The sequence below is a fragment of the Furipterus horrens genome, unplaced genomic scaffold (genome assembly GCF_987537825.1).
Source record: "Furipterus horrens unplaced genomic scaffold, mFurHor1.1.pri manual_scaffold_8, whole genome shotgun sequence".
In the NCBI taxonomy this organism is placed as follows: domain Eukaryota; kingdom Metazoa; phylum Chordata; class Mammalia; order Chiroptera; family Furipteridae; genus Furipterus; species Furipterus horrens.
The window spans coordinates 91,966,583-91,993,098 of NW_028327178.1; the positions used below are offsets into that span (position 1 = coordinate 91,966,583).

The 26,516-nt window shown below is 43.8% G+C and overlaps 2 protein-coding genes across 4 annotated transcripts in view; both read left to right on the forward strand.

The window, feature by feature from the left end:
• The window catches only part of ITCH (itchy E3 ubiquitin protein ligase), a 98,809-nt gene extending 97,436 nt beyond the window's left edge, over positions 1-1,373 (forward strand). For all 3 annotated transcript variants that reach the window (XM_090286264.1, XM_090286266.1, XM_090286265.1), the window contains exon 25: positions 769-1,373. In XM_090286264.1, the coding sequence (XP_090142390.1) occupies positions 769-868 (100 nt within the window). In that variant the 3' untranslated portion in view covers positions 869-1,373. The remainder of the gene's footprint in view (positions 1-768) is intronic.
• A 4,890-nt stretch (positions 1,374-6,263) lies between these two features.
• On the forward strand, positions 6,264-26,178 carry DYNLRB1 (dynein light chain roadblock-type 1). The gene is made up of 4 exons (XM_090286267.1): positions 6,264-6,337; positions 15,605-15,680; positions 21,433-21,600; positions 25,795-26,178. Exons 1-4 carry the CDS (start codon positions 6,335-6,337, stop codon positions 25,836-25,838), a joined length of 291 nt encoding a protein of 96 aa, XP_090142393.1. The 5' UTR covers positions 6,264-6,334; the 3' UTR covers positions 25,839-26,178.
• The last annotated feature ends 338 nt before the right edge of the window (positions 26,179-26,516 follow it).

Genomic DNA, 26,516 nt, shown 5'->3' on the forward strand with positions numbered 1-26,516 from the left:
GGGCAGATTCACTACCTGTTACCTTGTGAGGATGATATTAATACAGCCCAAAATCAGAAGATGCCCTTTAAAAAAACTCACAGCTAAGAATAGGAGAAATTCATTCAGTAGAAGCAGAATATTAGAATTAGAGCAGAAAATTATTTCTTACTCTTAAAGTGGTATACTTAAAACCTGTTGATAAGAGGCCTATGGTCTACAAAGCCTAAAATATTTACTATCTAGCTCTTTACAGAAAAACTTTGCTGACAACGGCTCTAGATTAGAGTCGATAGGGGAACATGAGAGGACTAACATTTTACTGAGTACCTGCTGAGCACCAGGCACTGTCCTATATGTATGCTTGTATCTTCTTCGCTCTACCCTGAGAGGAAAATATTGTCATTCCCATTTTACCAAAGAGAAAACTGAGACTCAGAAAGATAATCATACTTGTTCAAAGATCTAATGACAGAGCTGGGAGTTCAACTCAGTTTTGCCTGACTTTAAAAACCAGACCCTGGCCAGGTAGCTCAGTTGATTAGAGCATCGTCCCAATATGCCAAGGTTGTGAGTTTGATCTCCGGTCAGGACATATACAAGAGCCAACCAACAAATGTTTTTATAGATAAGTGGAACAACAGATTGATGTTTCTCTCTTTCTTTTTTTCCCTTCCTCTCTCTAAAATCAGTTAAAAACAATTTTTTTTCTAATGTTGTATAATACACTGCCTATATGAGGTTCTTAGTACATTTCCTTTCCTCAAACTAATAATTCTTACTTTTTAGTTTTAACCGCCTGGACCTGCCACCCTATAAGAGCTATGAGCAACTGAAAGAAAAGCTGTTATTTGCAATTGAAGAAACAGAAGGATTTGGACAAGAGTAACTTCTGGGAACTTGCATCGCCGAAGGACAAGAACTTACTTGCAATATTTGTCCTTTTTCTTCTCTACCTTTGCACATCTTGTTGTAAAATTGGACTGTGACTGTTTAGAGAGTTATCTGAGTGTAAGTAAATTAATGTTATCATTGAGATTTATCTCCCAGTGATTCTGGATTTTTACTCAACGTTTCCAGAAATCAGATATGCAAATGACTAGTCAAAACCTTACTTAACATGATATTTAACACAACAATGAAATCTGCCTTCTCTTATTCCACTAGATTGTTTCCTTAATTATGTGTATGTGTATCTGAAGTCTCACTCTTCCTTTTACATCCTAGAACAGTAATAGAAACATTGTTAACCTCATGTGTCTGTGCTCTTAACACTGCCGTCCTACAGCAGACTTGATGCAAGTGACAGTCACCTCATCCAGAAATTGTCAGCGTAAAGGGGACGGTTAGGTTCTACCCAACCCTACATTCGTTTGGTTTTTTTTTTTTTTTATGCCGCATACTGCAGAAAATGTATGTAGTATGGTCTCTTAAAGCCCTAGTTTTTTTTTCCCAAAGTTGAGGCTCCACCTTTTTGTTGGTAGGGGGAAAAATGCTATTGCTTTGTCTTACAGAGCGAATGTCTGCCACCTACCCACTCATTGTATAAGTCTGAACTTTGGTAACATATGGCTATGAAAAGTAAGCCTGCTATAAAGATTCCTATAGAGGTGAATTCTCATATTAAAATGTAGTTACCTGCAATATTTACTAGAGATTTATGAGATATAAATTAAGAGATAATGTAAGAAAGTAGACTTTTTTGGTTCTACATAATGCTTGATAATTCATTTAGGGACCTAGAAATATTGTGTGAAAATGTATAAATATCACCCAAAAGGCTTTCTGCCCTATATATTTTTAAAATACAGAATAGTTATATTTTAAGTAGCCCCGGCCCTAGTTCTATAGGGCTTGGCTATTTAATATTTTTATGCAGGAAACATTTAGTTCTGGAAAAGGTAAATGCTTGTATATATTTTTGCAGCCTGGGATCTCCCTTACTCCCATTTCTTTAATTTAAGTGGCCATATGTATATGTCTTCCCTGCTGTGTTAGGAAAATGGGGGCTGGATATCCCAAGAATCAGAGGTTTTATAAAAAGACTACAAATAGACAGCAGACCTAAATATCTACCAAGTGCTATCTTAAATTTTGTTCCAAACTGAACATTTGGAAATAGATTTATTGTAAGTGTTTAATTAGAGCGATTTCTTAAATATAATCTAAATTGCTTTTAGAGTCCTTTTTCTTTGTAAGCATTGTAAATGCTAATAAATTCTGTTAATTTTTTTCTTTTTTTTTACGGTATGTTATGTTGAAATAAAAACAAAATAAAATGAGCAATTGTCTTATTCTTTTGCTCTTTTGGGAGGTTGGGGAAAGCAGCATTTCACAGCCTGGGTCAGTAGGGAAGGACCTCACTTATTTCATGAAATACAATGGTTTAAATCTGATCCAGCTGCTCATAATAATGAATCCCTACTCTTTTATGATCTTATATTGTGCAGCAGAATCTAATTTTATAAGACTTACAATAACTCTATTTAAAATTGGGGTACTAATTTTTCACCAAAAGATTGACATACCAATGTCAATTTATCAGAAAGTTAAGTGAAACATGACTCACCTGCCCACAAAGGTCTCATGCTAAATGAGCTATTTCAGTCAATTCCACTCTGCCACTTTTCTTCGTCTAATTAATCATCTTAAATGTTATCGGGGATGACTCAGAATTAGACTTCTCTATATTTATATCACTCCTTGGTTTGGATGTAACTGCAACCTTCTAAACGCCTTAAGATTAAATATTTGTTTAATATTGTTGGTATCTCCAGCCCCCTTTTTCTTTTTTCTCTTTTAGAGTTATTTACAAAATTGTTTATATGCTATGCTTTCATTAACTAAAAACAGGGAATAGCAGCACTGGATTGTATATTACTGTATTGGCATTCCTTTTTTTTTTTTTTTTTTTTCCTTGAACTGTAATTTGAAATACTCAGGTAACTCTACAGATATCACAGGGAGTAAAGTGCTCTTATAAAGGTCCTTCGGGGGCTGCCTCACTTGCATTTCCTTAAAAGGTGTAAGACTGTTCCTAATTAAAGATTTTTTTGTCTTTCATTTGCACATTTTTCTGTTAATCTTTATAAGGTTTTTCCCCACCTATAGAAAAGACCAGATCTTACCAATTTCTTACTGCTTTTGTAAATGGTTGGGTTACAGCCTGTCTGTACTGTGGAGGGGGTAGAAAAAATAAACTAGAGGCCCTGGCCAGTGTGGATTGAGCACCGGCCTGCAAACCAAAGTGTTGCTGGTTCTATTCCCAGTCAGGGCATGTACCCGGGTTGCAGGCCTGGTCCCCCGTTGGGGGTGTGTGAGACACAACCACACATTGATAATACTCTCCCTCTTTTTCTCCCTCCCCTCCCCTCTGTCTAAAAACAAATAAATAAATAAAATCTTTAAAAACCAACAACACATTGTGTAACTCCAGAATAGAAAGCTGTCCTAATCCATTTCAGTTGTCAATTCCTATGTGTCTACAAGGCTTCTTTGTGTCAGGACATTTGGGGAGAGGATTCAGAGGAATCTTCCTGGTTGGCAAGGAGAAAAGGGTCTTCAATGAAGACCTCAGAAAGACATCGTTGGTCTCAATCTTTGCTATCCTAGCAATCAGTACCACATCTATATTCACTTAGTCTTAGGACAACTGTCAACATTTATTACTATGTCCCAGACACAGATATGCTGCATGCAGTCTTTTAACCTTTCTGGCCATTCTCAGGGATAATTATCTATTTTACAGGTTTAAAAAATTTCAAATAAATGCTCAAAGTGATTAACTTGAAGTGTCCAGAGCTATTATGTGGCGAGAGGGCAAACAAATCCAGGACTGACTCCAAAGCCTATGTGCTTAAACATTTTGCTATACTGCTACTGATAAACTGCAACCCTTATAGAGTCTTCCATAACCAATTCAGCTGTTCCATCTAATTGTTTTCCAAATCCTGTCAAATCTATCTCCAGAACTTTAGAATCACTTCTCTCAAAGCCACTCCCATTGTCACAGCCCACATCTTCATCCCTACGCTGGTTGAATGTAGCAACCTCTTGCCATTGCTTCCTTTCTCTCCTCCAGTGCATCCATGCAGCCTCAGAATGAACTGTGGAAGACCTCGGTCTCATGCTGCTTCCCTGCTTAAAATATTACAATGATTCCTCCATTACCACAGTAAACTCCAAAACTCAAAATCCTGCCACTCAAGGCCAACAATTATCTCCAACTCCTCCTTCCCCCTCATTTTGGCTACAGTTACGTCAACTACTGGCCAGTCTCTGTTTTGCTTTTGTGATTGTGATCTTGTTAAATCCTTTCACCCGTCTCAGCCTCATTCTCCAAATGTAAGAGGGTAGGGTGATGATTCCTTGTGTGCTTATTTTCCAGGATGTTTTGAGGTCCAGTCTTTGCAGCCTTTACTGAGACAGGACTGTTGCAAAGGTAGTACAGAGATCCTGCACACCCACCTTTCCTCAATGTTAATATCCTGTATAACTTGGTAGTTAATAAAACTAATAACTTGACATAGGTCGTCGTTGGCAGCCGTCCGTCTCGAGAGACGATGGTGTAGCTTCTTAAGAGTCTATCTGCACCGCCGAGAATGGTTGTGCAGTCCGACTCGGGAGTGACACGGTATCTGTCTCCTCCCGTGTTGAATCGACATCTTGCGATGACGCTGGAGTGTCCTCTCCAGTGAAGCTGAAGCTACAGAGCCTGGGCAGGGTGATATGGAGGGTCTGCTGTTGCCCATGCAGCAGACCCCCCCTCTCTTCGCAGCTGAAGGATCCAAGGGAAAGACGGAGTCAATACAGCTTGGCTTCAGGTGCGCCGCAGGAGTTGCCGGTGTAGACTACAACGTCAAACCGCCTTAGGGACTCCGGCTCCGGATTTTCTGTCGGGGTTTACTCCCTTAGCCTTTCCCCTGAAGAGGTATGCCGCAAGGCAGCGGAGGTTTTTTGGAATCAGAGTTTTCCTTCTCTGATGTGCCCTGACTGGAAGATCGAACCAGCGACACTTAGCGACACTTAGCTCGCAGGCCGACGCTCAATCCACTGAGCCAAACCAGCCAGGGTAAAGTAATGCTAAACTACAGCCTTAATCAGATTTCACTAATTTCTCCACCAATGACCTTTTTCTCAGTCTCCTCCAATCTGTGACAGTTCCTCATTCTTTCATGACCTTCACATTTTTTGAAGAGTACTGGTTACTTTGTAAAATGCCCCTCAAATTTGGTTTAATGTTTTCTCATGGTTAAGGCCATGAATATTTGTGAAAAATACCACAGAGGTAAGATGTGCCCTTAGTGCACCTCCTATTACCAGTAATGTTATCCTTGATCCTGCAGTTAAGATGGTGTCTGCCAGACTGCCTTACTGTCAACTCACTGTAGTACAAGACACCTCTGGAAGGAGCGCCAAATCAAATCCTTCGCCAATTGAGAGGCTACAGTGGAATAAAAAATTGGAGTTAAATCATCTGTGTTGAATTCAGCAAGCTCCAGTGCCTCGAAGAAACAGCATTTGTAAAGGGATGCTGAGGCTACTGGGAAAACACGTGTAAGTAAGTGTTCAGGCCAGTAATGAGGCACAAGGTTCACTAAATGGTAGTTTAACAAGTTATTTTCCGCTAGAAAACCCAGAAACGTTTGTGGTCTGCGGGAGGAGAAGGCTAAAGAGGGCGGGAAAGGACAACATAGAACTTTGGAAAGAAGGATCTCCCTTTTAAAGGTGAGAAAAGGAGTATAGAGAGGTGAAGTGGCTTCTTCAAGGTAACGCGGGTGGGGCTGAGCTCGGAGCCCTAAGACTGCAGGCTTCCAGGTTAACCCTAACCATTTCTCTCAGAGCCTGCATGGAGTATTTCCAACGGTGTCGCTCTGGAGACCCGACAGACGCTTGAGTTCAGACCCAATCGCAGACCTTCCCGCATCTTCTGCGCATTTTGGCTCCGCGCCTCACTTTGCCTCAATCTGGACGCAGAGGGCGTTGGGGTGTCTCAGCAAGCCCCCCGCCCCTACGCCTAGGCCTTTCAGAGCCAGCTCAGGCCTCCGTTGAGAGTTGAAAGCCTGCCTCTTCCGACACCGCGAACCAGCATCTTTTCAGCGTAGCAAGAGCTGCGAATTTTCCCTAATTAAAGTGCTCCTCTGATTTTCACTTTGCGGCGGCGCACGGCCTATTTCTCACGAGCCCTGGAGGATCTAAGGTCCGCCTGCTCGGGCGCCTCATGCTGCCTCCCGATTGGATACTGCGGCTGTCCGTTTTGACATGATGCTTTGCGCAGGCGCGGAAACGCATCCGGACTGGGCTGGGTTGGGCTGGGTTGGGCTGTGGCGACGTGGGGTTACCTGAGAGGTCCGCGATGGTGAGTGTCTGCTTTGAGCTCTTGTCCGGTTGTCGGAACATGGCGGAGCAAAGCCGCCTCATACCGTATTCCTGGCCTTCCATCCTCCGAGGGCGTCTTAGTGCGCCGGGCTGGGTGGGAATAAACGCTGGGCTGATTTGGGCCCGAGCTGACGGAGGGCGGAACGCGAGCAGCGTGGGCCTCCAGTCCCAGACGGAGGGGACTCAAACGGGGCCGGGGCCGGGGCATCCGGCTGCCCCTTGACCTGAAGCAGGAGCTCAGGCCTTGGCTTGGGTCTGAGTGAGGTGGGGAGGCTGGCTCAGCGGCCGGTGCATCCTAGTATCCTGGGCCTTGGTGCACGATTACAACAATAACGAAAAAGCTTCGTGAAAGGTTAATTTGTTTCAGGCACTAATAAGCGTTGTATGTAGTTTGGCTTTGCTCCTCACCACATCTCTGTGAGATAGGTACGACATTTTACTCCATTTTACACACTTGAAATCAAAAGCCTGGGAAAGCCTAGTGCTTTGTCCCAAGGAATGGCGGAAGTGGATTTTAATTCTAGAAATTGACTCCTGCGTTTTTGTCCGTGTGGCTCTTTCGTGCCGCTGGGACTTGGTGTATGAATCAGGAAAGGGCGGGTCCACCCTGGGGGATCCCTGCTTTGCTGGCTGGAACTGTGGGGCTCCTTACGCCTTTACAAGTTTTTTCATGTTTTTAATGCAACTTGTAAAAAACTTGAAAAGGCGTTTTAAATGTTTAGCCATGTGAGTGTGTTATTTTCACAAATCTTAAAAATTTAAAATCTGTAAGAAAAATTGGAAAGAAAAAAATAGTGTCATAACCTAGAAGCAACCGTTTATATGATTAGGCATATTACCTTTAGTGTCTTTCTCTTTAGTTTTTGCTGTATATGGTTTAGCTTCTACCAAATGTATAATTGTGGACTCTTGATTTGTTTCATTTATTACAGTACGAAGAATATCTTCATATCACTAAAAATATGATAATGTTTCAAACATGTAACTTCGTCTTTCACGTCACTTTTTTAAAGGAAGATCTACATATTTATTTTTAGAGAGAGGGAGAGGGAGGGAGAAAGAGGGAGAGGAACATCAATGTGTGGTTGCCTGTAGTGTGCCCCCAACTGGGGACCTGACCTGCAACCCTTTGATTTGCAGGCTGGTGCTTAATTCACTGAGCCACACCAGCCAGGGCTCTCACATCACTTTTTATTTCACATCACTTAAAACTGTAAAAAATAATTTTTAACAGAATATTCGTATACAGTAAAAAATAATCTGTAAGGATCTAAGTGAAAAATCTCCCACTGAACCCTGACCCCTAGCCTCAGTCTTCTGAAACATTGTTAGCTTCTTGTATATCTTATTTAAGCATATATTTGCCCCATCTTTCTCTTACACACATTGTAGTTCCCTGCAGCCTTTACCATGCTGTTGTGTTTATACTCATAAAAGCAAAACATACTTAGGAAATTTAAGCAGTACCAAAGTATGTAATGTAGGAAGTGCCTGTAGTCCCATCTCATGCTCCTATAGTAACAGCTGGTGGCAGTTGGGTGTTTCCTTCCAGACTGGTTTAGTGCATAGGCACACTTACGTGTAAACTATTTATTGTATGAAACTGCAACACATGTTTATAGATACTAAGTTTACTTTAGGCTATATATAGACATCTCATTCTGCAGCTTACTCTGTTCACTTAAAAATATCAAATATTTTTCATACCAGTATAACAAATCTTTATTCTTTTTAAGGACTGTATAGTATGCTATTGTATATACATTAAAGTGGTTTACAGTTTTTCACTTCAGACAGTGCTGCAGTAACTGTTCTTGTCCTTTCCCACACACACACTCATGCTAGTGATTATGTAGTGTTTATGTAGGATATATTCCTAGAAGTGGCACTTCTGGCATGCGTATTCTTCATTGTGGTAGAAACTGCCAAGTAGTCCTTTAGAGTGATGATCATCCATAATTCTCATCAGGTTTTACTCCACCATACAACTGTTATGGGAGGAACTCGGTTCTTCTTGCCATCGCAGTAAAGAATTACAGCGTGCAAGTAGGGTGTATTGGTGATACATTCTCATGGAAGAGAAGGAGCCTTGCCAAGGTGGGGGGTGAAAGGCAAGAGCAAGGGTGGCAAGAGCATCAGGTCCTCTGTTCTGAGGACTTACATAGTTAGTGGGATAGGGATGAAGAAGTTGCATATTGATTGATGGGGGAAGGTGGCGCCAGCTTTCCCAGGGAAACAGGACTACCCAAAGGTAGGTATGGGAGGGGTGGTCTGTTAGCCAGAATCCTTATCTTGCTCCAGACCATTTTTGGTCATCTTGTAAAACAGATACTGACAAGCAGTTAATTAAAGTTTGGGCAGTTCCCAGAGTTGTTTATGGGCTCTTTCTGTAAGCATTAGCGACTCTCTTGTAAAGCAGATTGTGACCAGAGGTAGGCAGTTACCTGAAGTTGTTTTAGGGCTTTTTCTTTGGACACTGTGGACCCTGCTTTCTAGACCTTGGAATGAATATACAGTTTCAAAGGCTTTCCCAGATGGTGGAAACAATACATAGACTTTCAAGTGCTCCTCCTCCAGTGCTAGCATGGTGTTTCTTGTGATGTTGGAATACTTGGCAATATTATTGGACCAGGCTCAGGACTGCTGAGTTAGTAGGTGAAACATGTCTCCCTCCTCCCCCCTGCCTTGGTTCATTATCCTACCTAACACAACTATTTTCATTTCTATATGTCCTCTCTTCTCTTTATTCACATATGTGTACTTTTCAAGATGTATATGATAGTTTTTTTTTAACCTTGTCGCTGTATCATCTTTGTGAGGAATTTTTGTGTTCTGTGTGATAATCAGTGAAATAGCTGTACCATAATTTGCCAGACCGTTACCCTGGTATACATTTGTGTTGCTTCTAGTTCTTCATTAGTAGAGATAATGCTGTGATGAATGCCTCTGAATATGTACAGTTTATTTTTCTTTTAAAAAAAAAAATATCAGATTATTTCCTTAAGCAAAAGTCTCAGGAAAATAATTTTTGAGGTGAAAGGACAAATACTTTATGCTTCTTGCAATAATGTAATCCTGTAGCTTTCCCAGAAAGTCATATTGCCTTTGTACCAATTTTGCCATAACATTGCCAGTATAAAAAAAATTACTTCAGCATTGTTATAATTTTTCATTTCTTTAACAGGGAACAGGGAACATTTTTCTTTGCATTTGTATTTTCTCTTAGGTGTCTTTTCTACTAGTATTATTTTTGCCCACTTAACTTTTAGAGACTTGCTATTTTTCTTAATCATTTCGGGTGATATTTTGGAATCGTTCTTGTCCTATTTGATGTGGGTGTTTTCCTAGCCTTTTGGTTCATTTTTGTTTTATAAAAATTAAAATTTTTATGGTTAGTAATCAAATTGGTCACAGTTCTCTTGTGAATCGTTTGCTTCAGATGCTAATTTCTCCTATGCTAAACCAATAAATAATCCTGGAGCTTTATTGCTCTTATTTTTCCATCTGTCAGCAAAATGCACCCTGGGAACTGATAACTCCAGAGCTTTGTCTTTTCCCTGTTGCAGACCACCAGTTTGATAGTACTACATACCCAGAATGCTGAGGATACTGGTTGGACTCTCTGTGAGCTGACCCTGAAGGGCTGCATATCTGCTTAGACATTTTTGGTACCAGTGGGCTAGCCCTGAAGGGATGACAGACTTTGAGTTTGAGGCAGAGCTGGCATGATTTGGAACTGTCTTTTTTCATCTTCAAATGTCTCTGTTGTGTCTTAAGGCTTTTTGGCAACATTTGTTTTCATTTTCCTTTCCTTTTTGGGGGGGTGGAGGAGTGGGCTCCTGTAGTGCTGAACTTGAAATTTGTTTTAAGCAGTTTCTCCTGAACCCAGAGCTGGTGCCCTGTGTCTAGAGACCTAATGGCCCCCACTCGCTCACCCAGGCCTAGCCCCATCCTACTGGTTGGGATCAGGTAGAGAAACTATTCTCTAGTCTTACAGAAACAAAGAAAAATTGACTACATAAAATATTTTAACTCCTGATTACTGAAAAAAATCATATGATTAAATGAAAAAAGTGGGAGAAGTGCAATTTATATGATGGCTAGAAGTCTATTATTTCTAACACTGGGTTGGCCAAAAACTTTTTGTTCTTTTTTTCCCATAAGTTGGCTCTCTAGTAGCACTTAGTTGTCTTTAACTTCATTTGAAACAATTTTGTTAGATTGTATTATGAAAGCTGTCATATCAGTGTGCATTAAAAAAAAAAACAGAATTGGTGAATTTTTGTGTAGCCATTTTAATATTGAAGATGGAAGAAAACATGCAACATTTTTGGCATATTATGCTTTATTATTTCAAGTAAGGCAAAAATGCAACTGAAATGCAAAAACAGATTTGTGCAGTGTATGGAGAAGGTGATGTTACTAATAGAACATGTCAAAAATGGTTTACGAAGTTTCGTGCTACAGATTTCTCACTGGACGATGCTCCACGGTCAGGTAGACCATTTGAAGTTTGAAAGCGATCAAATCAAGACTTAAAATTGAGAACAATACCACATGGGACATAGTCGATGTACTCAAAATATCCAAATTAATCAAGTTATTGGTGAAAATGAAATATATGTGTGTCTTTTATTTTACAGAAAAAACCGTACTGACTTTTTGGCCAACCCAATACAGAAGTTTTTCGAAACCAGTAGACTTGTAGAAAAGTCAAGACAAACGAAGAGAGATGCAGTCACTAAATTCCATTTTAACTTCACTGATAACTCTTAAAAGTTAAAAAAATTATTTGGTCTTTGCCTATCAGATTAGCAAAGAATAAAAAATCTTGGCAATATTGGTCATCTCTATTCCTTGAACATGCCAAATTTGTTTCACTTTACTACCTTTGCTTTCGTCCTGTTGCCTGGAGTGCTTTTCTTTCTCATCATTTAGTCCTTGGCTTAACAATTACATCCTCAGATGTTGCCAATCATACTAGCCAGAGCTGCATTCCCCTGCCCTGTCCCTGTACCCTGCAGGAGTCTTGATCACTTGTTATTAAAAGTTCTCTTCTACCAGAATATGAGCTCCCTGATAGCAGGGACCTCAACGGTTGTGGTCAAAGGTATATTCAGTACCCCTCTTGATCTATGTGTCCTGGGGCAAAACTCTTCTTTTTGAACCTCGGTTTCTTTGATGGAAAATGGAGATCATACTAAGCATGGAAGGGTCAGAGGACATACGTGTCCGAAAACATTTCATCCCAATATCAAACCTCTAGCAGATACTGAATAGGTCATCATTTACTTGTACTTCCTTTTTTGGTGTTTTCTTTAAGCAATCGGATCTTAGTGGCTGGTTCTTATTAAACTTAGAATCACCTAAAACCCTAGCTCTTATTTACACTGGGTACTGTAAGGCCATGTCCCCTGTCCTGTGCTTCGAAAGGTTGAGTTTTGTAAAACAGTGTAGAAATGATTTTTATTTGTTCCCTAAGTATTGAGCCTACCCTGTGCCAGGTACTAGGGCTCTCAAGTCTAGGCCCTTGCTCCCAGAGTACTTTGAGTCTGGAGGAGACAGATATGAAATAGGCATTTACACCCCATTGTGGTTAACGCTATGAAGGCAGGGTGCCATAGATGCCTAGAAGAAGGATAGGTGTCAGAGAAATCTTCCCAAGGAGGTTCATGAGCTGAGTGCAGAGTTTGGAGTTAGTTACCTCAAGTAGTGAGGAGGGGAGGAGATAGCTTCCTTCACAGGGAGCATGACATGCCTAGGGCACCTTACTCAGTAGACTGGTCGCCCCCTGCAGTCCGTTCTCCGTACAGCAGGCAAAGCCGTCCTTTTGAAACATCAAAACTTGCTATTGGCTGCCTAGATCATCCCTGTTGAAATAAAAAAGCCAGTCATTACTGCCATCTACTAGGACCTCTGAAATCTAACCTGATCCTGGTTCCCTCTCTCATTTGGCCACCTGGCACTCACTGCACTACAGACACACTGGCTCCTTTGCTTTTCCTGGAGCGTACCACTTTCCCACCTCAGGGCTCTGTGCTTATTCTTTGTGCTGTCTGGAACACTCTCCCTAGTAATTCCTGCATGGTTAGCTCCCTCATATCCTTCGAATCTCGACTCAACTATCACCTTAGCGAGAACTTCTCTGACCACTTGATTTAAAATTTCCAACAGCCCTGGCTGGTGTGGCTCAGTGGATTGAGTGCCAGCCTGCGAACCAAAGGATCACAGGTTTGATTCCCAGTCAGGGCACATTCCTGGGTTGCGGGCCAGGTCCCCAGTTGGGGGTACATGAGAGGCAGCCACTCCCTGATGTTTTTCTCCCTCCCTTTCCTCCTCTAAAAATAACTAAATAAAAATTTTTTAAAAAATTAAAATTAAAAATAAATTGCCATCAGCCCCACATTCCAGATCCCCTTCCTTACTATATCTGACATTTACACTTTACTTTTTTTTTGGTTGGTTTGTTTAATGTCTAACTCCCCACCCCCAGATACTAGCTTTATGAGGGCAGGGATGTTTGCTAATCTTCTGTTCACTACAGTGTCTTGAGGCCTTAAACAGTGTCAGGCACATAGAAGTCACCCGTAAGTTATTAAATGAAAAGCAGTTGTGTGAGATTTTATCCTTTTTCATTTTAGCCCCACTTTCCATCCTCCAGGAGATATTTTGGACCTTGATTAGTCTTAGCTCTTTCCTCTTCCCCAGGTTGATTCCAGATTGATTTGAGTTGTCCTAAATTGTCACCCACTTTATTCTTATATATTCTTATTCTTATAATGTTGAGCATGTCGGAGCCTTGTGGCCCCATACCAGACAGAGATCTTGCTTTTCAATACGCCAAGACGGGGGTTAAAAAATGTGTTTAAATAGACGCAATAGACTAAAAGGAGGCTGTTTTGAAAAAGAGAAAACTTTATCTAGAATTCCTGCTCTCACTGGGGCTTTTTTTCCCCCCATAATCCCTCTAGCTTTCTTGTTTCCATGTGGTCGCAGTCACTAAGTCCTTCATTTTTGCATTTAGCTATTTTTACTTAAGGTTATGCCATAAACCTGTGGTTTGTTCTGATCATCATTGTTAATGTGTGTGTGTATTATTGAGTTGGCCAAAAAGTCCATATGGTTTTTATCTGTAAAATAAGACACATACGTATTTCATTTTTATCAATAACTTTATTGGTTTTGGTATTTTGAATATGTCGACTCTCTCCTGCATGGTATTGTTCTCAGTTAAGTCTCAATTTGATCGCTTTCAAACTTTAAATGGTCTACCTGACCGTGGAGCATCGTCCAGTGAGAAATCTGTAGCACGAAACTTCGCAAACCACTTATGTCATGTTTGATTAGTAACAGCACCTTCTCTGTACACTGCACAAATCTGTTCTTGCGTTTTGGTTGCATTTTTGCCTTACTTGAAATAATAAAGCATAATATGCCAAAAATGTTGTGTGTTTTCTTTCATCTTCAATATTAAAATGGCTACACAAAAATTCACCGATTTTGATGTTTTTTTTAATGCACACTGATATGACAGCTTTCATAATACAATCTAACAAAATTGTTTCAAATCAAGTTAAAGACAACTAAATGCTACTAGAGCCACCTTATGGAAAAAAATCAAACACATTTTTTTGTCCAAACCAATATATTCTTGTGAATGGACATTCCATAATTTACTTGGCCTTTTCCCTAATTGTTGGGCATTTTCAGCTCTTTCTGCTTTTTGCTAATGCTGATGTCACCTGTATCTTGCTGTGTTCTGCTAGTTCTTCTGGATTATTTCCTTAGGATGCATTCCAGGAAGGTTACCAAGTCAGACTGTGTACTGTGTGGTATTGATCATATAGCACTTTACCCCATCTATCCAGAATAGTACATAATAGGGACTCAGTGAAAGTCTGTGGAAAGAACTATGATATCATACATGCATCACCAACTGTATTGTACTTTCATGCAATCCCAGCCTTTTACACATGCTGCAGATTTTAGAGGCAACAGGCTATTTTGTAGGAGGGACTTGTTTGCCCTTCTCTCCAGCATTTGAGAGTATTCTTACATCATAGGGGAGTGGGTGGCAGTGACTGGATTGTTAGCCTTGTGCCTACTAGAAAGACAGTACTTCATTGTGCTGTCTCTATCCACTGTTGAGAAGCTCCTCCCAGGCCAACTCATTGGCTTCTGGAAGTGTGGAACCACTCCAGCATAGCCCAACTCTCAGCCTTTGGGGCGTTCTGGCTGGATTTGAACCCGTCTGGAAGGGGCCTTCAGAGAACAAACACACTTCAGGGCCAGTTTCTGTCCACAGGAAGAGTTATACCTACTTCAGTTTAGCAGATTATTGAGTTTCTATTCTGTACAGCATTCTGTGCATCCCCAGAAAGGTACAATCAAGAGTTTGCCATCAGAAGTGGTGGACTCCACTGAGCTGGGGGTCAGTAAAGGTTTTTTGGAGGTGATGTCTTAGATTGTCCAGAAGAATTTGTTCGATTTCAGCAGAGGAGATGCCTTGTTAGGGTCAAAAGGGGTGGAAATGGAGGCATGGGCATGTAGGTGGAGAGTGGAGGGAAGTGTAAAGGATGCGAGTGATAATACAGAAGGCCTTGCATGGCAGGGTGCAGAACCGAACGTCTTAATTGTCCCTCTGTTTACAAATTCCCTGTGCCAGAGCATCCCACCCTGACTAGTTTCTGGAGAGTCAGGATGAATGAGCCCCTACCCCAGGCACATTTCCTGCGGCTGTGAGCCACTTGTCACACTATCTCAGGCGCTAGTTTATGACGTCACTGAGTCTATCCTCATGGGGTCGTTATTGCTTCCTTGGAATGTTTTCAGTTGTGCTGTTTGGGCTGCAAATGACAGTGTGTCGCCTTCCTGTTAAGACACCACTGTCAGGGTCTTTTCAGAGCATCACCGTCATCCTGTCCCCTAGGTATACCAGATATGTGAGTCATGGATGTGTCTATACTCCCAGGAATGGTATTTACATTCTGCTCCCAAGTAGCTGAGGCAGGAGGGATAATAGTGCCTGGTCGGCAAAGGGCCAAGAGGAGCCCTGCCCCGAGCTGGGGGTGTGAGCAGATGATTTAGGTGCTGGTGGTGGCTTGGGAAGCTTTGAGGAGGTTCCACGTGCCCAGGTGTTACTTGTTTGTTGTTGGAAAACAAATGTGTGATTCATCTGCTAAGGGTGTGAGGGAGTTAATCCAGCCTTCCTGGCCCCTCCTAACCTTGGTCTTGTTCTCTCTGGCAGGCAGAGGTGGAGGAGACACTAAAGCGACTTCAGAGCCAGAAAGGAGTGCAGGGAATCATCGTGGTGAACACAGAAGGTACACCCTCCCTCCGACCACGGCCTGTGCTCAGGCAGGCCCCCCAAAAACAGCCCAAACACAGCCTAACACCTGCTGTTTACTAAGCCCCTTCAGATACATGAATTTTCACCCGTTTTAAAATTTAATACCTGCAGTGTCCTTCCACTGTTATTAGAATTCTGAATTTTAAAAAAGGAAAAAGTTGCTCAATCCCACTGCCCCGACAGATCATACTTTTCAGTGTGCCATGCTTTTTCAGCCCTTGTTCAGGTGCATTTTCTGTTCGTCATATTATAGTTGTTACTCTTTTGCAAATGTTTACTCATGGGGTTTGTTTGTTTTGCTTCATGGTTTATGTAAATAGATTTTTTTAAACCACCAGTACAATGTTTATTAACCATCCCCCATTTATGTTATTTCTGCTTTTTTGCTAGGTGATACTCTGGTCAACTTCTTTGTGCCTGTAGTTTTACCCTTCTCTTCTGGAATGTTATTTCAACAACTAAAAGATAATAATTTTCCAAAACTGCTGTAGACATGGCGAAGAGGGAGACTAACATTTCTGACCTATCTTCTGTGCCAGGCCACCGACTGGTGCTGTACAAGCATTCTGTTTCATTTATTCCTTAAAGCAGCCCTTTCTCCATTTGGCAGTGGGGAAAACTGACTCTAGAAATTCAGTTCGCTTGCCTGCCATTACAGAGCTAAGATTTCATTTCAGGTCTGTCTGAAAGCACTTGTGCTTTCTCCCACACTGCAGTGAAGACCCAGAGAGTCGCTGCAGGTCTGCAGCCCAGAGCCACCCAGCTGGGCTTCCCCAGTGCTCTGGTTCAGTGAATTCACTCATCTCTGATTTATTCAAGGTTCCTTTAGAATCCTTTGTGTATGCACTGTCATTCTGGGCCTTGTTTTGGAAAGGCCGAATTCTCAACAGTGCCTACTTCAGTAGAGCAGAATGAACATCACCAAAGGTGACAAAGTGGAGGTGGCATGTGCTCAGTTAGAATGTTGTTTTCTAAGTCATTAGAACCTGCCCAGCCCAGAATTTTAGGCAGAGGATGCTCCCAGGCTTTGTCAAACTCTAATTAGACCTTGTGGTCATTGCATTTAAAGGAGGCAGCAGCAGGTTCCAGCTTAGGTCTGCCATGGATCAGATGGCAGGCCTGGGCCTTCTCCTTCTCTTTAGACCTCAGCTGCCCCAAGTGGAGTGGTTGGTCCAACACCCGAAAGACTGTATATCACTTGGAGACTGTGTTCTGGGACTGGACCTTTTTGACCCCAAATGGGAGGGAGTAGCCTCAGGAGCTGACTCCCCTGATGGGACTCCTAGACCTTCGCTGGTATTCGCAAACCATAAGCCTTCATTCTTGCCTTAAAACTGCCCAAAAGTTGAGCATTTTAATTTTAAAAATATAGCCCCAACTGCTTACCTTTTGGATAGTAATGAACACTTCTTTTTACACGAATGTGGCAGTGTTGCCGAGTAGCCAAGAATACAGAATGTGGAACCAGACTACCTGGCTATTTGTTTTGTTTTTTTCCTCAGGAAACAAGTTACAGAGGCAAAAAAAAGGGGGGGGGGGGGCTTGGCGCTTAGGAGAAAGAGAGAGACAAGGAAAACACACCTGAAAGCTTGGGCAAGTCACTTAAACTTTCTGTTTCAGTGTCTCATCAGTAAAATATAATCGTACCACCTTCCTCTAAGGGAACCTTTTAGAATAGTGTCTGATACATAGTAAATGCCATTTAAATATTCAAATTATTGTGTGTGGGGTTTTTTTGTGTTCTGTTCATAGAGCTTACTTTTCAATCTCTCACTTACATTTCATACAGTGACCCTACAAGGCAGGGTGTTTGTCCATTTAAAAAAAAAAATATTTTTTTTTAATATGCTTATTGATTTTAGAGAAAGAGGAAGGGAGAGTGAGAGAGAGACATTGATGTGAGAAAGAAACATCAATAAGTTGCTTCCCATATGTGCCCTGACTGGGTATCGAACTTACAGCCTAGGTATGAGCCCTGACCGGGAACTGAACTCTCCACCTTTTCATCTATGGGACGATGCTCAAACCAACAGAGCCACACCAACCAGTGCTTTTTGCCCATTTTTCAGATGAGAAACCTGAAGCTGAGAGAGGCAAGGTGACCTTCCCAAGGTCTCCCAGCTCTAGATGGGGGTGACCAGAACTCAAGGATCATGGGGCCTTTAAGCCCTCTAGAAGCTTCCAGTTAAGGATGATTCAACTCAGCTGTCTCTTCCTGTGGGATGCCTTTCCTGACCACCCCAACCCAGTGTGATTGTTCTTGCCCCTGAACTCTGAACTCATGACACACCCTTGTTCTAAAACTTACCAACAACCTGCCACTGCATTTTGACATCTCTGTCTTAGCCAAATGCAAATGATGTTTCATAATAAAACTGTGAGTTTAAGCCAACTTAGCAAGAATTTAAGGAACATTAGGGTCTATTTTTACTTCTCCAGCCCTCCTGCTATCCTCTGCTGGTACCCACAAGGGCAAAATAAAAGACTCATATGTGTAAGCTCCATGAGGGCAGGCATCTGTCCCTGTTCACTCCTGTATCCCCAGCACCGAGAACAGTGCTGACACAGAATTTTGCTTAATAAATATCTGTTAAACTGTGTTACTTTTTGTTTTTGTTAGTTGATGGAGTTGGGTTTGGTGGAAGGACCTGGCTATACAACCTGACAGATCTGAGTCTCAGGTTAGAAGTTGTGCCTCCCTGGTGACCAGCCAATTCTGCAGGCTGCACAGTCCCCATTTGTGAAGGCAGTGGTCTGGGGGTAGACGGCCTAATCATTGGGATGTCTTCTTTGAAGTTCCCAGCTCTGGCCTCCCTTATTTGAAATTCTCCCATTTGGTCCTTGCCCCACCACCACCTTCATGTTTTCTTTTGTTTTTTGTTTTTTCAATTTTTATTTATTGATTTTAGAGAGAGAGAGAGGAAGGGAGAGAGAAAAATCATTGTTGTTCCACTTTTGTATGCAGTCCTTGGTTGATTCTTCTATGTGCCCTGACCAGGGATTGAACCCGCTACCTTGGCATATCAGGACAGTGCTCAACCAACTGAGCTACCCAGCCAGGGCATTCTTTTATTTTTTAAAGTGAGCCAACAAGTGGTTAGATTCTTGTCTCTTTCACACACCGTTCCACTTGGTAGGAATGTAATCAAACTCATGTCTAAACCACTGAAGGTAGCCCTTTTGACTTCTCATTTATCAGCAGTAATAAATGCGTAATTAAGTCTCTCCGAGGACACTGGTGAACAGATCAGACCTGGTTTTGGCTGGGGAACAAACATAATGATCACTTTCATAAGGGTGTGATGTCAAACTCAAGTAACTGGGAAGGGAAATTGCATGGTGCTGGGATGGTAGAATGGGGCCTTGACCATACCCGGGGTGGTTGGAGATACCAATATATGGAGGAGACCTGAAGGACCAGTGGAAGTTGTGAGAGAATAGGAGAAGAAAGGAAAGTTCCAGGCCCACGAACCTGGGAGTAGGTGCCCTTGTATATAAAAGAGAAGGTCAAGAGGTTTAATCACCTAAACTTTGCAAGGCCTTGAAACTTGCCTCTCAGGTTATCTGGGGGATGGGATATATTGTGTGGGTGATGTTGATAAGAAACCACCAACATTTACTACATGCATACTCTTGCAAAAAATTTTTGTAAAGTATGTTTATTGATTTTAGAGAAGAGAGGAAGGGAGAGAGAAACAGTGGTTGTTTGCCTCACATGTGTATCCCAATGGGCGATCAAACCTGAAACCTAGGCATGTGCCATGACTGGAGATTGAACCTCCATCCTTTTTGGTCTATTGTCCGATGCTCCGACCAACTGAGCCACACCAGCAAGGGCCTTGCTAAACATTCTTAAATCATACTTTGTCCTCACAGGAGCACTTCGAAGCGCAGGCATTTTACAGATGAAATGGAGGCTTAGAGAAGTTTAATCACTTGTCTACGGCCACATAGCCCTGAAGGGGCAGAGCAGGGACCATCAGATTTCAGAGTTCCTCCTCAGTCCTATCACCCCAGCTGCTCATACTACCATCTTCAAAAAGGTTCCACTATTGAGCAAGGCCCTGGTGGGCACCTTGTTGCCAACGAGGACCCAACAGTACCCCTGATGACCTAGTTGTCTTGTCTCTTAGAGGCAAGTGGTGGCTACAACCTGTTCTCTTGGCTACAAGTGGTTCACTACAGCCTCTCTGACTCAGCTACTTCTGTTGCCACTGTGTCCTCTTCTGCCTACTCTCGTATTCCTGTGCCCTAAAAAGACAAGATTGAGCCAGTTTCTTGTCACTCATGGGTAGGCCTGAGGGCTGCTGCCTTTGGCTGATCCTTAGGCTGGTCAGTTGTGGACCAGATTAGCAGGGCCTGGGTCCCAAATTAGCCACTTATGTGTGAAGAACCATTTGTGCCACATTCATCACAAGTACCTGTCAGCTGTGGGCACCTGGGGCCTCATTGATGCCTTCTATTGACATGTCACAGTGATTCATAGGCACCTGATGCTCCAATTGTGGCCCCATTTCTCACCTCCATGACAATAGGCACTGTCCAGTGAGGGAGATCCTTGTGATAGTTCATCGCAAGGAAACAGTCTTCAAAACAAAAAGGGCTTGATGTGCAATAGTGTTCACTGCACAGTAATTAAGTAAAAAATCCAGTCTTAGTCCTGGCTTACCGAAGGGTTGCAGGTTCAATCCCCAGTCAGGGAGTGTACAGGAGGCAACAGATTGATATTTCTCTTTCCCTTCTTCCCTCCCCCACCCCCCACTTTTGTTCTCTCTCCCAAAAATCAGTGGACGTATCCTTGGGTGAAGATTTAAAAAATAAATAAAAATAAAAAATAGCCCTGGCTGGTGTGGCTTAGTGGATTGAAAGCCGGCCTGTGAACCAAAGGGTCACCGGTTCAATTCCTAGTCAGGGAGCATGCTTCTGTTTTGGGCCAGGTCCCCAGTTGGGGGTGCACGAGAGGCAACCACACATTGATGTTTCTCTCCCTGTCTTTCTCCATCCCTTCCCCTCTCTAAAAATAAATAAAATCTTAAAAAAATAAATAAATGTTTTAATCCAGCCTTAGTACCCAACAGTAGAGACATGATGAACTCAGTGGAATGGCTACTTTTGGGCTCTTTGAAAACAGTAGCAATGCTGTTTACATGGCTAGATGCAGACAGAGAAATGGGCTTTAAGTTGGAGGCATGATCATGTGTACAGGCAGTGTGTTTACAGCTGAGCCCTAAGCCTTCCTTGGTGGGAACAGGAACAGCACATGAGTGATGGCTATGTCTTGGCACAAGATGAACTTTTTCTTCTTCCTACTCTTCAGTGTTTACAGATTTGTAAGAGTTGTCCTCCTTGTCCAGGTTCTAAGTGTTCCGAATGATAGTCTCTCCCTTTATTGCCAGAAACTAGTCGAGACTGTACAGCCTAACGAGCCCAGCAGTGGAGCCAGCAGGCCTGCATCGAATCCTGGCCCCACTGCTTATCTACTCTGTGACCATAAGGAGGTCACCTTACTGCTTAGAGTTTCTGTTGCCTCACTGGCGAGTAAAGATGGTGGCACCACCCTCAGAGTAGTTCTGGGGACTGGCAGTGACATACTGGAAGTGCTCAGCACTGTGCCTGCCAAGCCTTTGGGGAATCGCGGCATTGATTGTTAACTGCCAGTCGAGTATTGTAGAATTAGGGGTATGGGGTCAGGACAGCCTGCTCAGTCCCGTCTGCTCTCCCTGCAGGCATTCCCATTAAGAGCACCATGGACAATCCCACTACCACACAGTATGCCAACCTCATGCACAACTTCATCTTGAAGGCCCGGAGCACCGTGCGTGAAATTGACCCCCAGAATGACCTCACCTTTCTTCGAATTCGCTCCAAGAAAAATGAAATCATGGTTGCACCAGGTAAGAGGTCTTGCACATCCCCTCCTAGGAGTAGACTGTCTTGCAGGTGCTCTGTAGCTTATCAGGAAGGCTTAGCACAATGGTGTCTCTTTGGGTTCCATGAAAAGGCCTAAAGAATTGAAGGTACATTGTTGTTGCCTCGCTGCCTGTCCGGTATCTGGCTGGCATCCCCAACAAATACGTACAGTGACTGTGAGTCGGACCCTGTCCTGGGTCTAGGCCAGAGAAGGGACTCTTGTCTCATGAGGGGAGACAGACACGGCAGCATGACCCAGTATAATCCTCGCCTTGATGTGTGGACATTCAAGGAGCACTTTGGAACATAGAGGAGAGTGTGATTAGGCCTGCTTGGGGCGGTCAGCAGAGGGTTCCCAGAAAAGGGGACATTTCAACTGAATCTTGAGGGCACAGGAAAGAGTGTAAGCAAAGTGGAGGGGCAAGAAAGCTGTTAGAAGGAAAATAATCCAGTGATTCTAAACCAAACCAGAAGGCAAAACTACTGTATAGTCATTTTATCTTTGAAAAAGTGTTCGGTTACCCACTTCTGAAGTGCAGTCCTGTCTCCGGGTCTCATACAGCCAGCTTCCTCCAGCCATGGACGATTGCTGCTTTTGTTTCACAGGAAGCGCTTGGCTTGCACTTCGGGGCTGTATGGTCCAACACCCCCTGTCTTAAGGGCATAGGATCATTCTCAGAGTGATGAGATGCTTGTCCTGGCAGGAGCCCACAAAGACTTGGGACCACAGGAGGGAACAGCAGGACCCTCTGTCCTGCCTCACCTCACTCAACACTCACAGACTGGCGTGGTGGACACGTTCTCTGGGACCATTTTCTCATTGCTCCCTCTCTCCCTCTTTGGGCTGAGCCATGTGGTTGTATGTGCACATGACGGTGCAGGGGGGCTGCAGCGCAGTCCGTCCGGGGCACCAGCGTCTGTGTAGGAAGGAGCAGGAGGTGAGGCATTTGGTCCGGTTTAGAAAAGGCCTCAAACACCAAACTCGGCTGTGTGGACTTGGCCCTCTGAGCAGAGGTTTTTAAGGCAGGAAGCGATATGATTGTGATTGGGGCCTGGACGAAGGAGGCAGTGTGGAGGCGAGGGGCACTGAATGCCCCTGGGCGTGGCAAAGAGACTGGCCGCAGAGTTTTGGGGTAATTGCGTGGGGAAAAGGACCCAGACGCTCCCAGCAACAGAGCAGCACTGGTTCTGTTCCCAGGCCCATTCTGGCAGCTTGGACAGATATGAGGGGGGGAACTGCAGAGCCAGTCACAGGGGCCCACAGTCTCCCTGGGACACTCCCTAGAGGGGTGAGGACAGAGTAGGTCAGTCCCAGAAAAGAACATAGGATAACTTCAGAGTCATTTATTCCAAAAACATGGTGTCCAGTTTAATTACTGTCTTATGATATCTTCGATCCTGTCAGGGAAAAGAGATTGTAGCAGGCAGAGTTTGTTTTCCCAGCTTTAGCAAATCATAGAGCACCTCCGAACCCCTGTTTTCACATCCGTAAAGTGCCAAGTAAGGGCTGTACTGCTCTGGTCCTCAAAGACACCCCATCTGGTCAAGTATGTTGGTGTGGGGTGGAGCAGAAAGGCTCAGAAGCGGATTTGACTACAAATACCCCCACTTCCCTAAAAGCTGGGCTAGGAGTAGTCCCTCTGCTGACTGCATGCCAGACCAGTCCACATGGCCACGCTTAACGAGAGGCAAGGACAAATTACGTGGTCTCCAAATCAGACAGACTCCACGGACAGTGTCTCTTGACCTGAAGCCTCCAAGCATGTCTCCCGGAACAGCAGAGCCATCTGAAAGCTTCTGGCCATTTGTGTCGCAGCTCAGCAGCAAAGGCATCTCTGACTTGCCCTTGAGGGCCCCACCAGGCTTCTGGAGCTCATGGGTGTGGTTGGTGCTTGAGTCCAGTGAAAGGGTCTCCTTTGGGTGCACAGCCTTGTCAGTGGAGGCGAGGATGAAGTGACCAGACCTCGGCCCCGGTGATGTACAGAGAGGCCTGCAGGGAGGGTGTGCGTGCTCTCACGTGCTCGCTCACACGCTGTCTGTCTGGCACTCACATCCCCGTGCCCCCCCCCCCCCCCCACAGCCTGTTGTGCTGGCGGGTGGGACTTGCGAGCTGCCTTAAGTACAATGAATGATCTTTTGAACACCCTCACCACTTGCCCAGCCACCCCGCTGCCTTTAGGAGCCTGCCCTGGGCCCTTACACATGCCGTCCCGCTGTTGGCAACATTCCCATCTGGCCTTTTCACTTGTTTATCTGCATTTTTTAAGTCTTGTCTCCCCCACTAGACAGTTCCAAGAGGACAGAAATTTGTAAACATAGTAAGCATTTAACAATTACTTGTTGAATAAATAAATGAAAGACTGTCTAAACCTCCCTCCATTGCTGACATCCCACATGGGGGTTAGAAGTGAGGTCCAGAGTGGAGGTGGGGATCAGGGATGTCCGTGGGACATGTTATTTGAGATGAAAACCAGTGATATGACTTCTTGATACACCCACTTTGGTAATGGCAAGGAAAAAAAAACTGTGTCAGGAGCCACTGAGCAGAGCCTCTGAGGTGTTAGAGCTGGAACGCCTTAGGATTTCACAGAACACATCCCACAGCAAGACCCCAGCACGGAAAGGCCTGGCTGCTGTGTGTGCTTTAGGGGGCCCTTCTGGGACTAGAGTTAGCACCCCACATTTTGGGAGCAGCCTGGAGCAGCCCTGCCCAGGAAGGAGGTCCACGCCCCTTTCTTCCCACTTAATCTTCCTCATTGATCAAACTGAGAAGACCAAAAACAACAGCAGGTGGTTTCAGACAGTTTGGTTCTCCATATATGAATATGTGCCACGTTTCATCCCATGCTGGCCCAGCGTAGCTCATGTGAAGGGATGTTTGAAGACAGACTTTTGGTTTTCACTTACTAAGCTCACTCATATAAAGTTAAGTTGAAAGCATAACCAAGCTTTAAAACTCTGCTCCCCACAGAGCACCTAGAGTGATATTATTGAATTTAGAGCTTGATTATTTGGAAGAAAACACAATAGCATTCCTAATTATGTCTGCTTTTATTGCTGGCTTTAATTATTTTTATTTTTATTAGGAAGTCATTTTTTTTACTTATATAGATTGCTTAGCCATGAACCTATTAGTTATTTAAGATCTGGTTCTTCCCAGGCCTATCAGCCAGTCGTCATGGAAAAAGTAAGCTTTAGGTTTAAATCAACACATACAAAGCAGACATGGCTGAGGTCCTGCCATTTCTCTCTCGTTTAACAGGCTGTCAAACCCAGCTACCCCACCCTGCGTTTTTGCCTTGGCATGAGCAAGTCATTTTAACTGAGAAAACAATAGAACCTGCCTCATAGAGTGATTTGGGAATTCAATGAGGTGCCATATGAGAAAAGGTCATCCCAGGGCTGGCCATGTGGAAGCCTTGATAAATGTTTGTGACTTAAGTGGGTAAAGTTGAAACACTCTGCTTCTCCAGTTTCCTCTTCTATAAAAGGAGGAGCAGTCAGGCTCAGCCCTGAGGTCTTGGACTTGGGATGGTTTTGTAATGGATGTTCCTCCTTACTGGGCTGGATCCCCAGAGCTGAAATCCAGGTAGCTTTGGCCCCTTTTGATCCGGTGCCTTTGAAATGTTCTCATTCAGCCTGTGACAGAACTGACATTAACCCAAAGGCAGTGGGGTTCGAGGTTGGAATTTTATCTTTGACACTAACTGGCTGGATGACCTTAAACTACTGGTTCTCCCAGGACCTGTAGCATCAGCATCACCTAGGAACTTGTTAAAAATGCAGATTCTCAGCTCTATCCCAGACCTACTGACTCCAAAGAGCTGGGAGGGGGGCCCAGCCCTCCAGGTTATTCCGATGCCCTCCGTTTAAGAACCACTGCCACAGGCTATTTATTTGAATTCTCTGAACCTGAGTTTCCCTACTGGGAAAACAGGGATGATATCCTACCTCCCTCTTAGTTCTGGGAGGATTGGGAAAGGGGATGCGCTGCCAGGTCACTCTTGCAAAGGCTGCCGCTGGAGGCTTGCAAGCATACCTTCTGTTTTCCCAGCAGTTGGAAGCAGCCTGACCCGCCTGTTTTATGGTTGGTGGTTTAATGATTTATTTCCTTTCTAGTGTGTTTTTCTCCCATTTTACATTTAGTGATTTGTTTTTCTCATTTTTCTCTTTTGCAGATAAAGACTATTTCCTGATTGTGATTCAGAATCCAACTGAATAAGCCACTCTCTTGTCTCCACATGTCATTCCTTTATTTAATGCCCCCCAAGAATAATAGTGTTAATCATGTCAACTGATTGGCAGGTAGAAATCAACTTAGAGCCCATGCAGACCCATCGAGTGACCAAGGTGGGCTGCAGCTCCACCGCATCCCTCCAAAGTCATCCCCCCGCTGGCTGGTCGCCCCTGAGTTCCCAGGAAGGCCCTCTTTCCTCAACACCAGGTTTTGGAGCGAGAGCTTGTGAGAGGCCCACGCCCTTCTTCCTTCTGACCTTCATTCAGTTCACTTTGTTGCCCTTGGAAAAGGCTGTTTTCCTTTAACTAAAAATAACTGAAACTTGCCCTGCTGTGTGTCTTTATAAACACTAGGTTGAAAAGGCCTTTCTCCCCCTGTGTCATCACGTGGTCTGAGGGCTGAGCCCGGTGCCGCCTCCAGCCTCCACTGCGGATTGTGTTCTTGGCTGGAGAGGCCTGCTCCTTACTGCACCTGTGGCCGAGCTTGCTGAGCCGAGCCTGGTTTATAATTGTCGCCCTGATTTCCGGATCTCTTGTCCCTAGCTATCCCTTTTATCATTCACCACTCCCGCCAGTCTTGTGAAAGATTTTTCTACTTCACTGCCCTGGGAAGGGAAAGAAGTAATATGGGTTGAGTACCCAGAATGTACCTGGTGTGTTACGT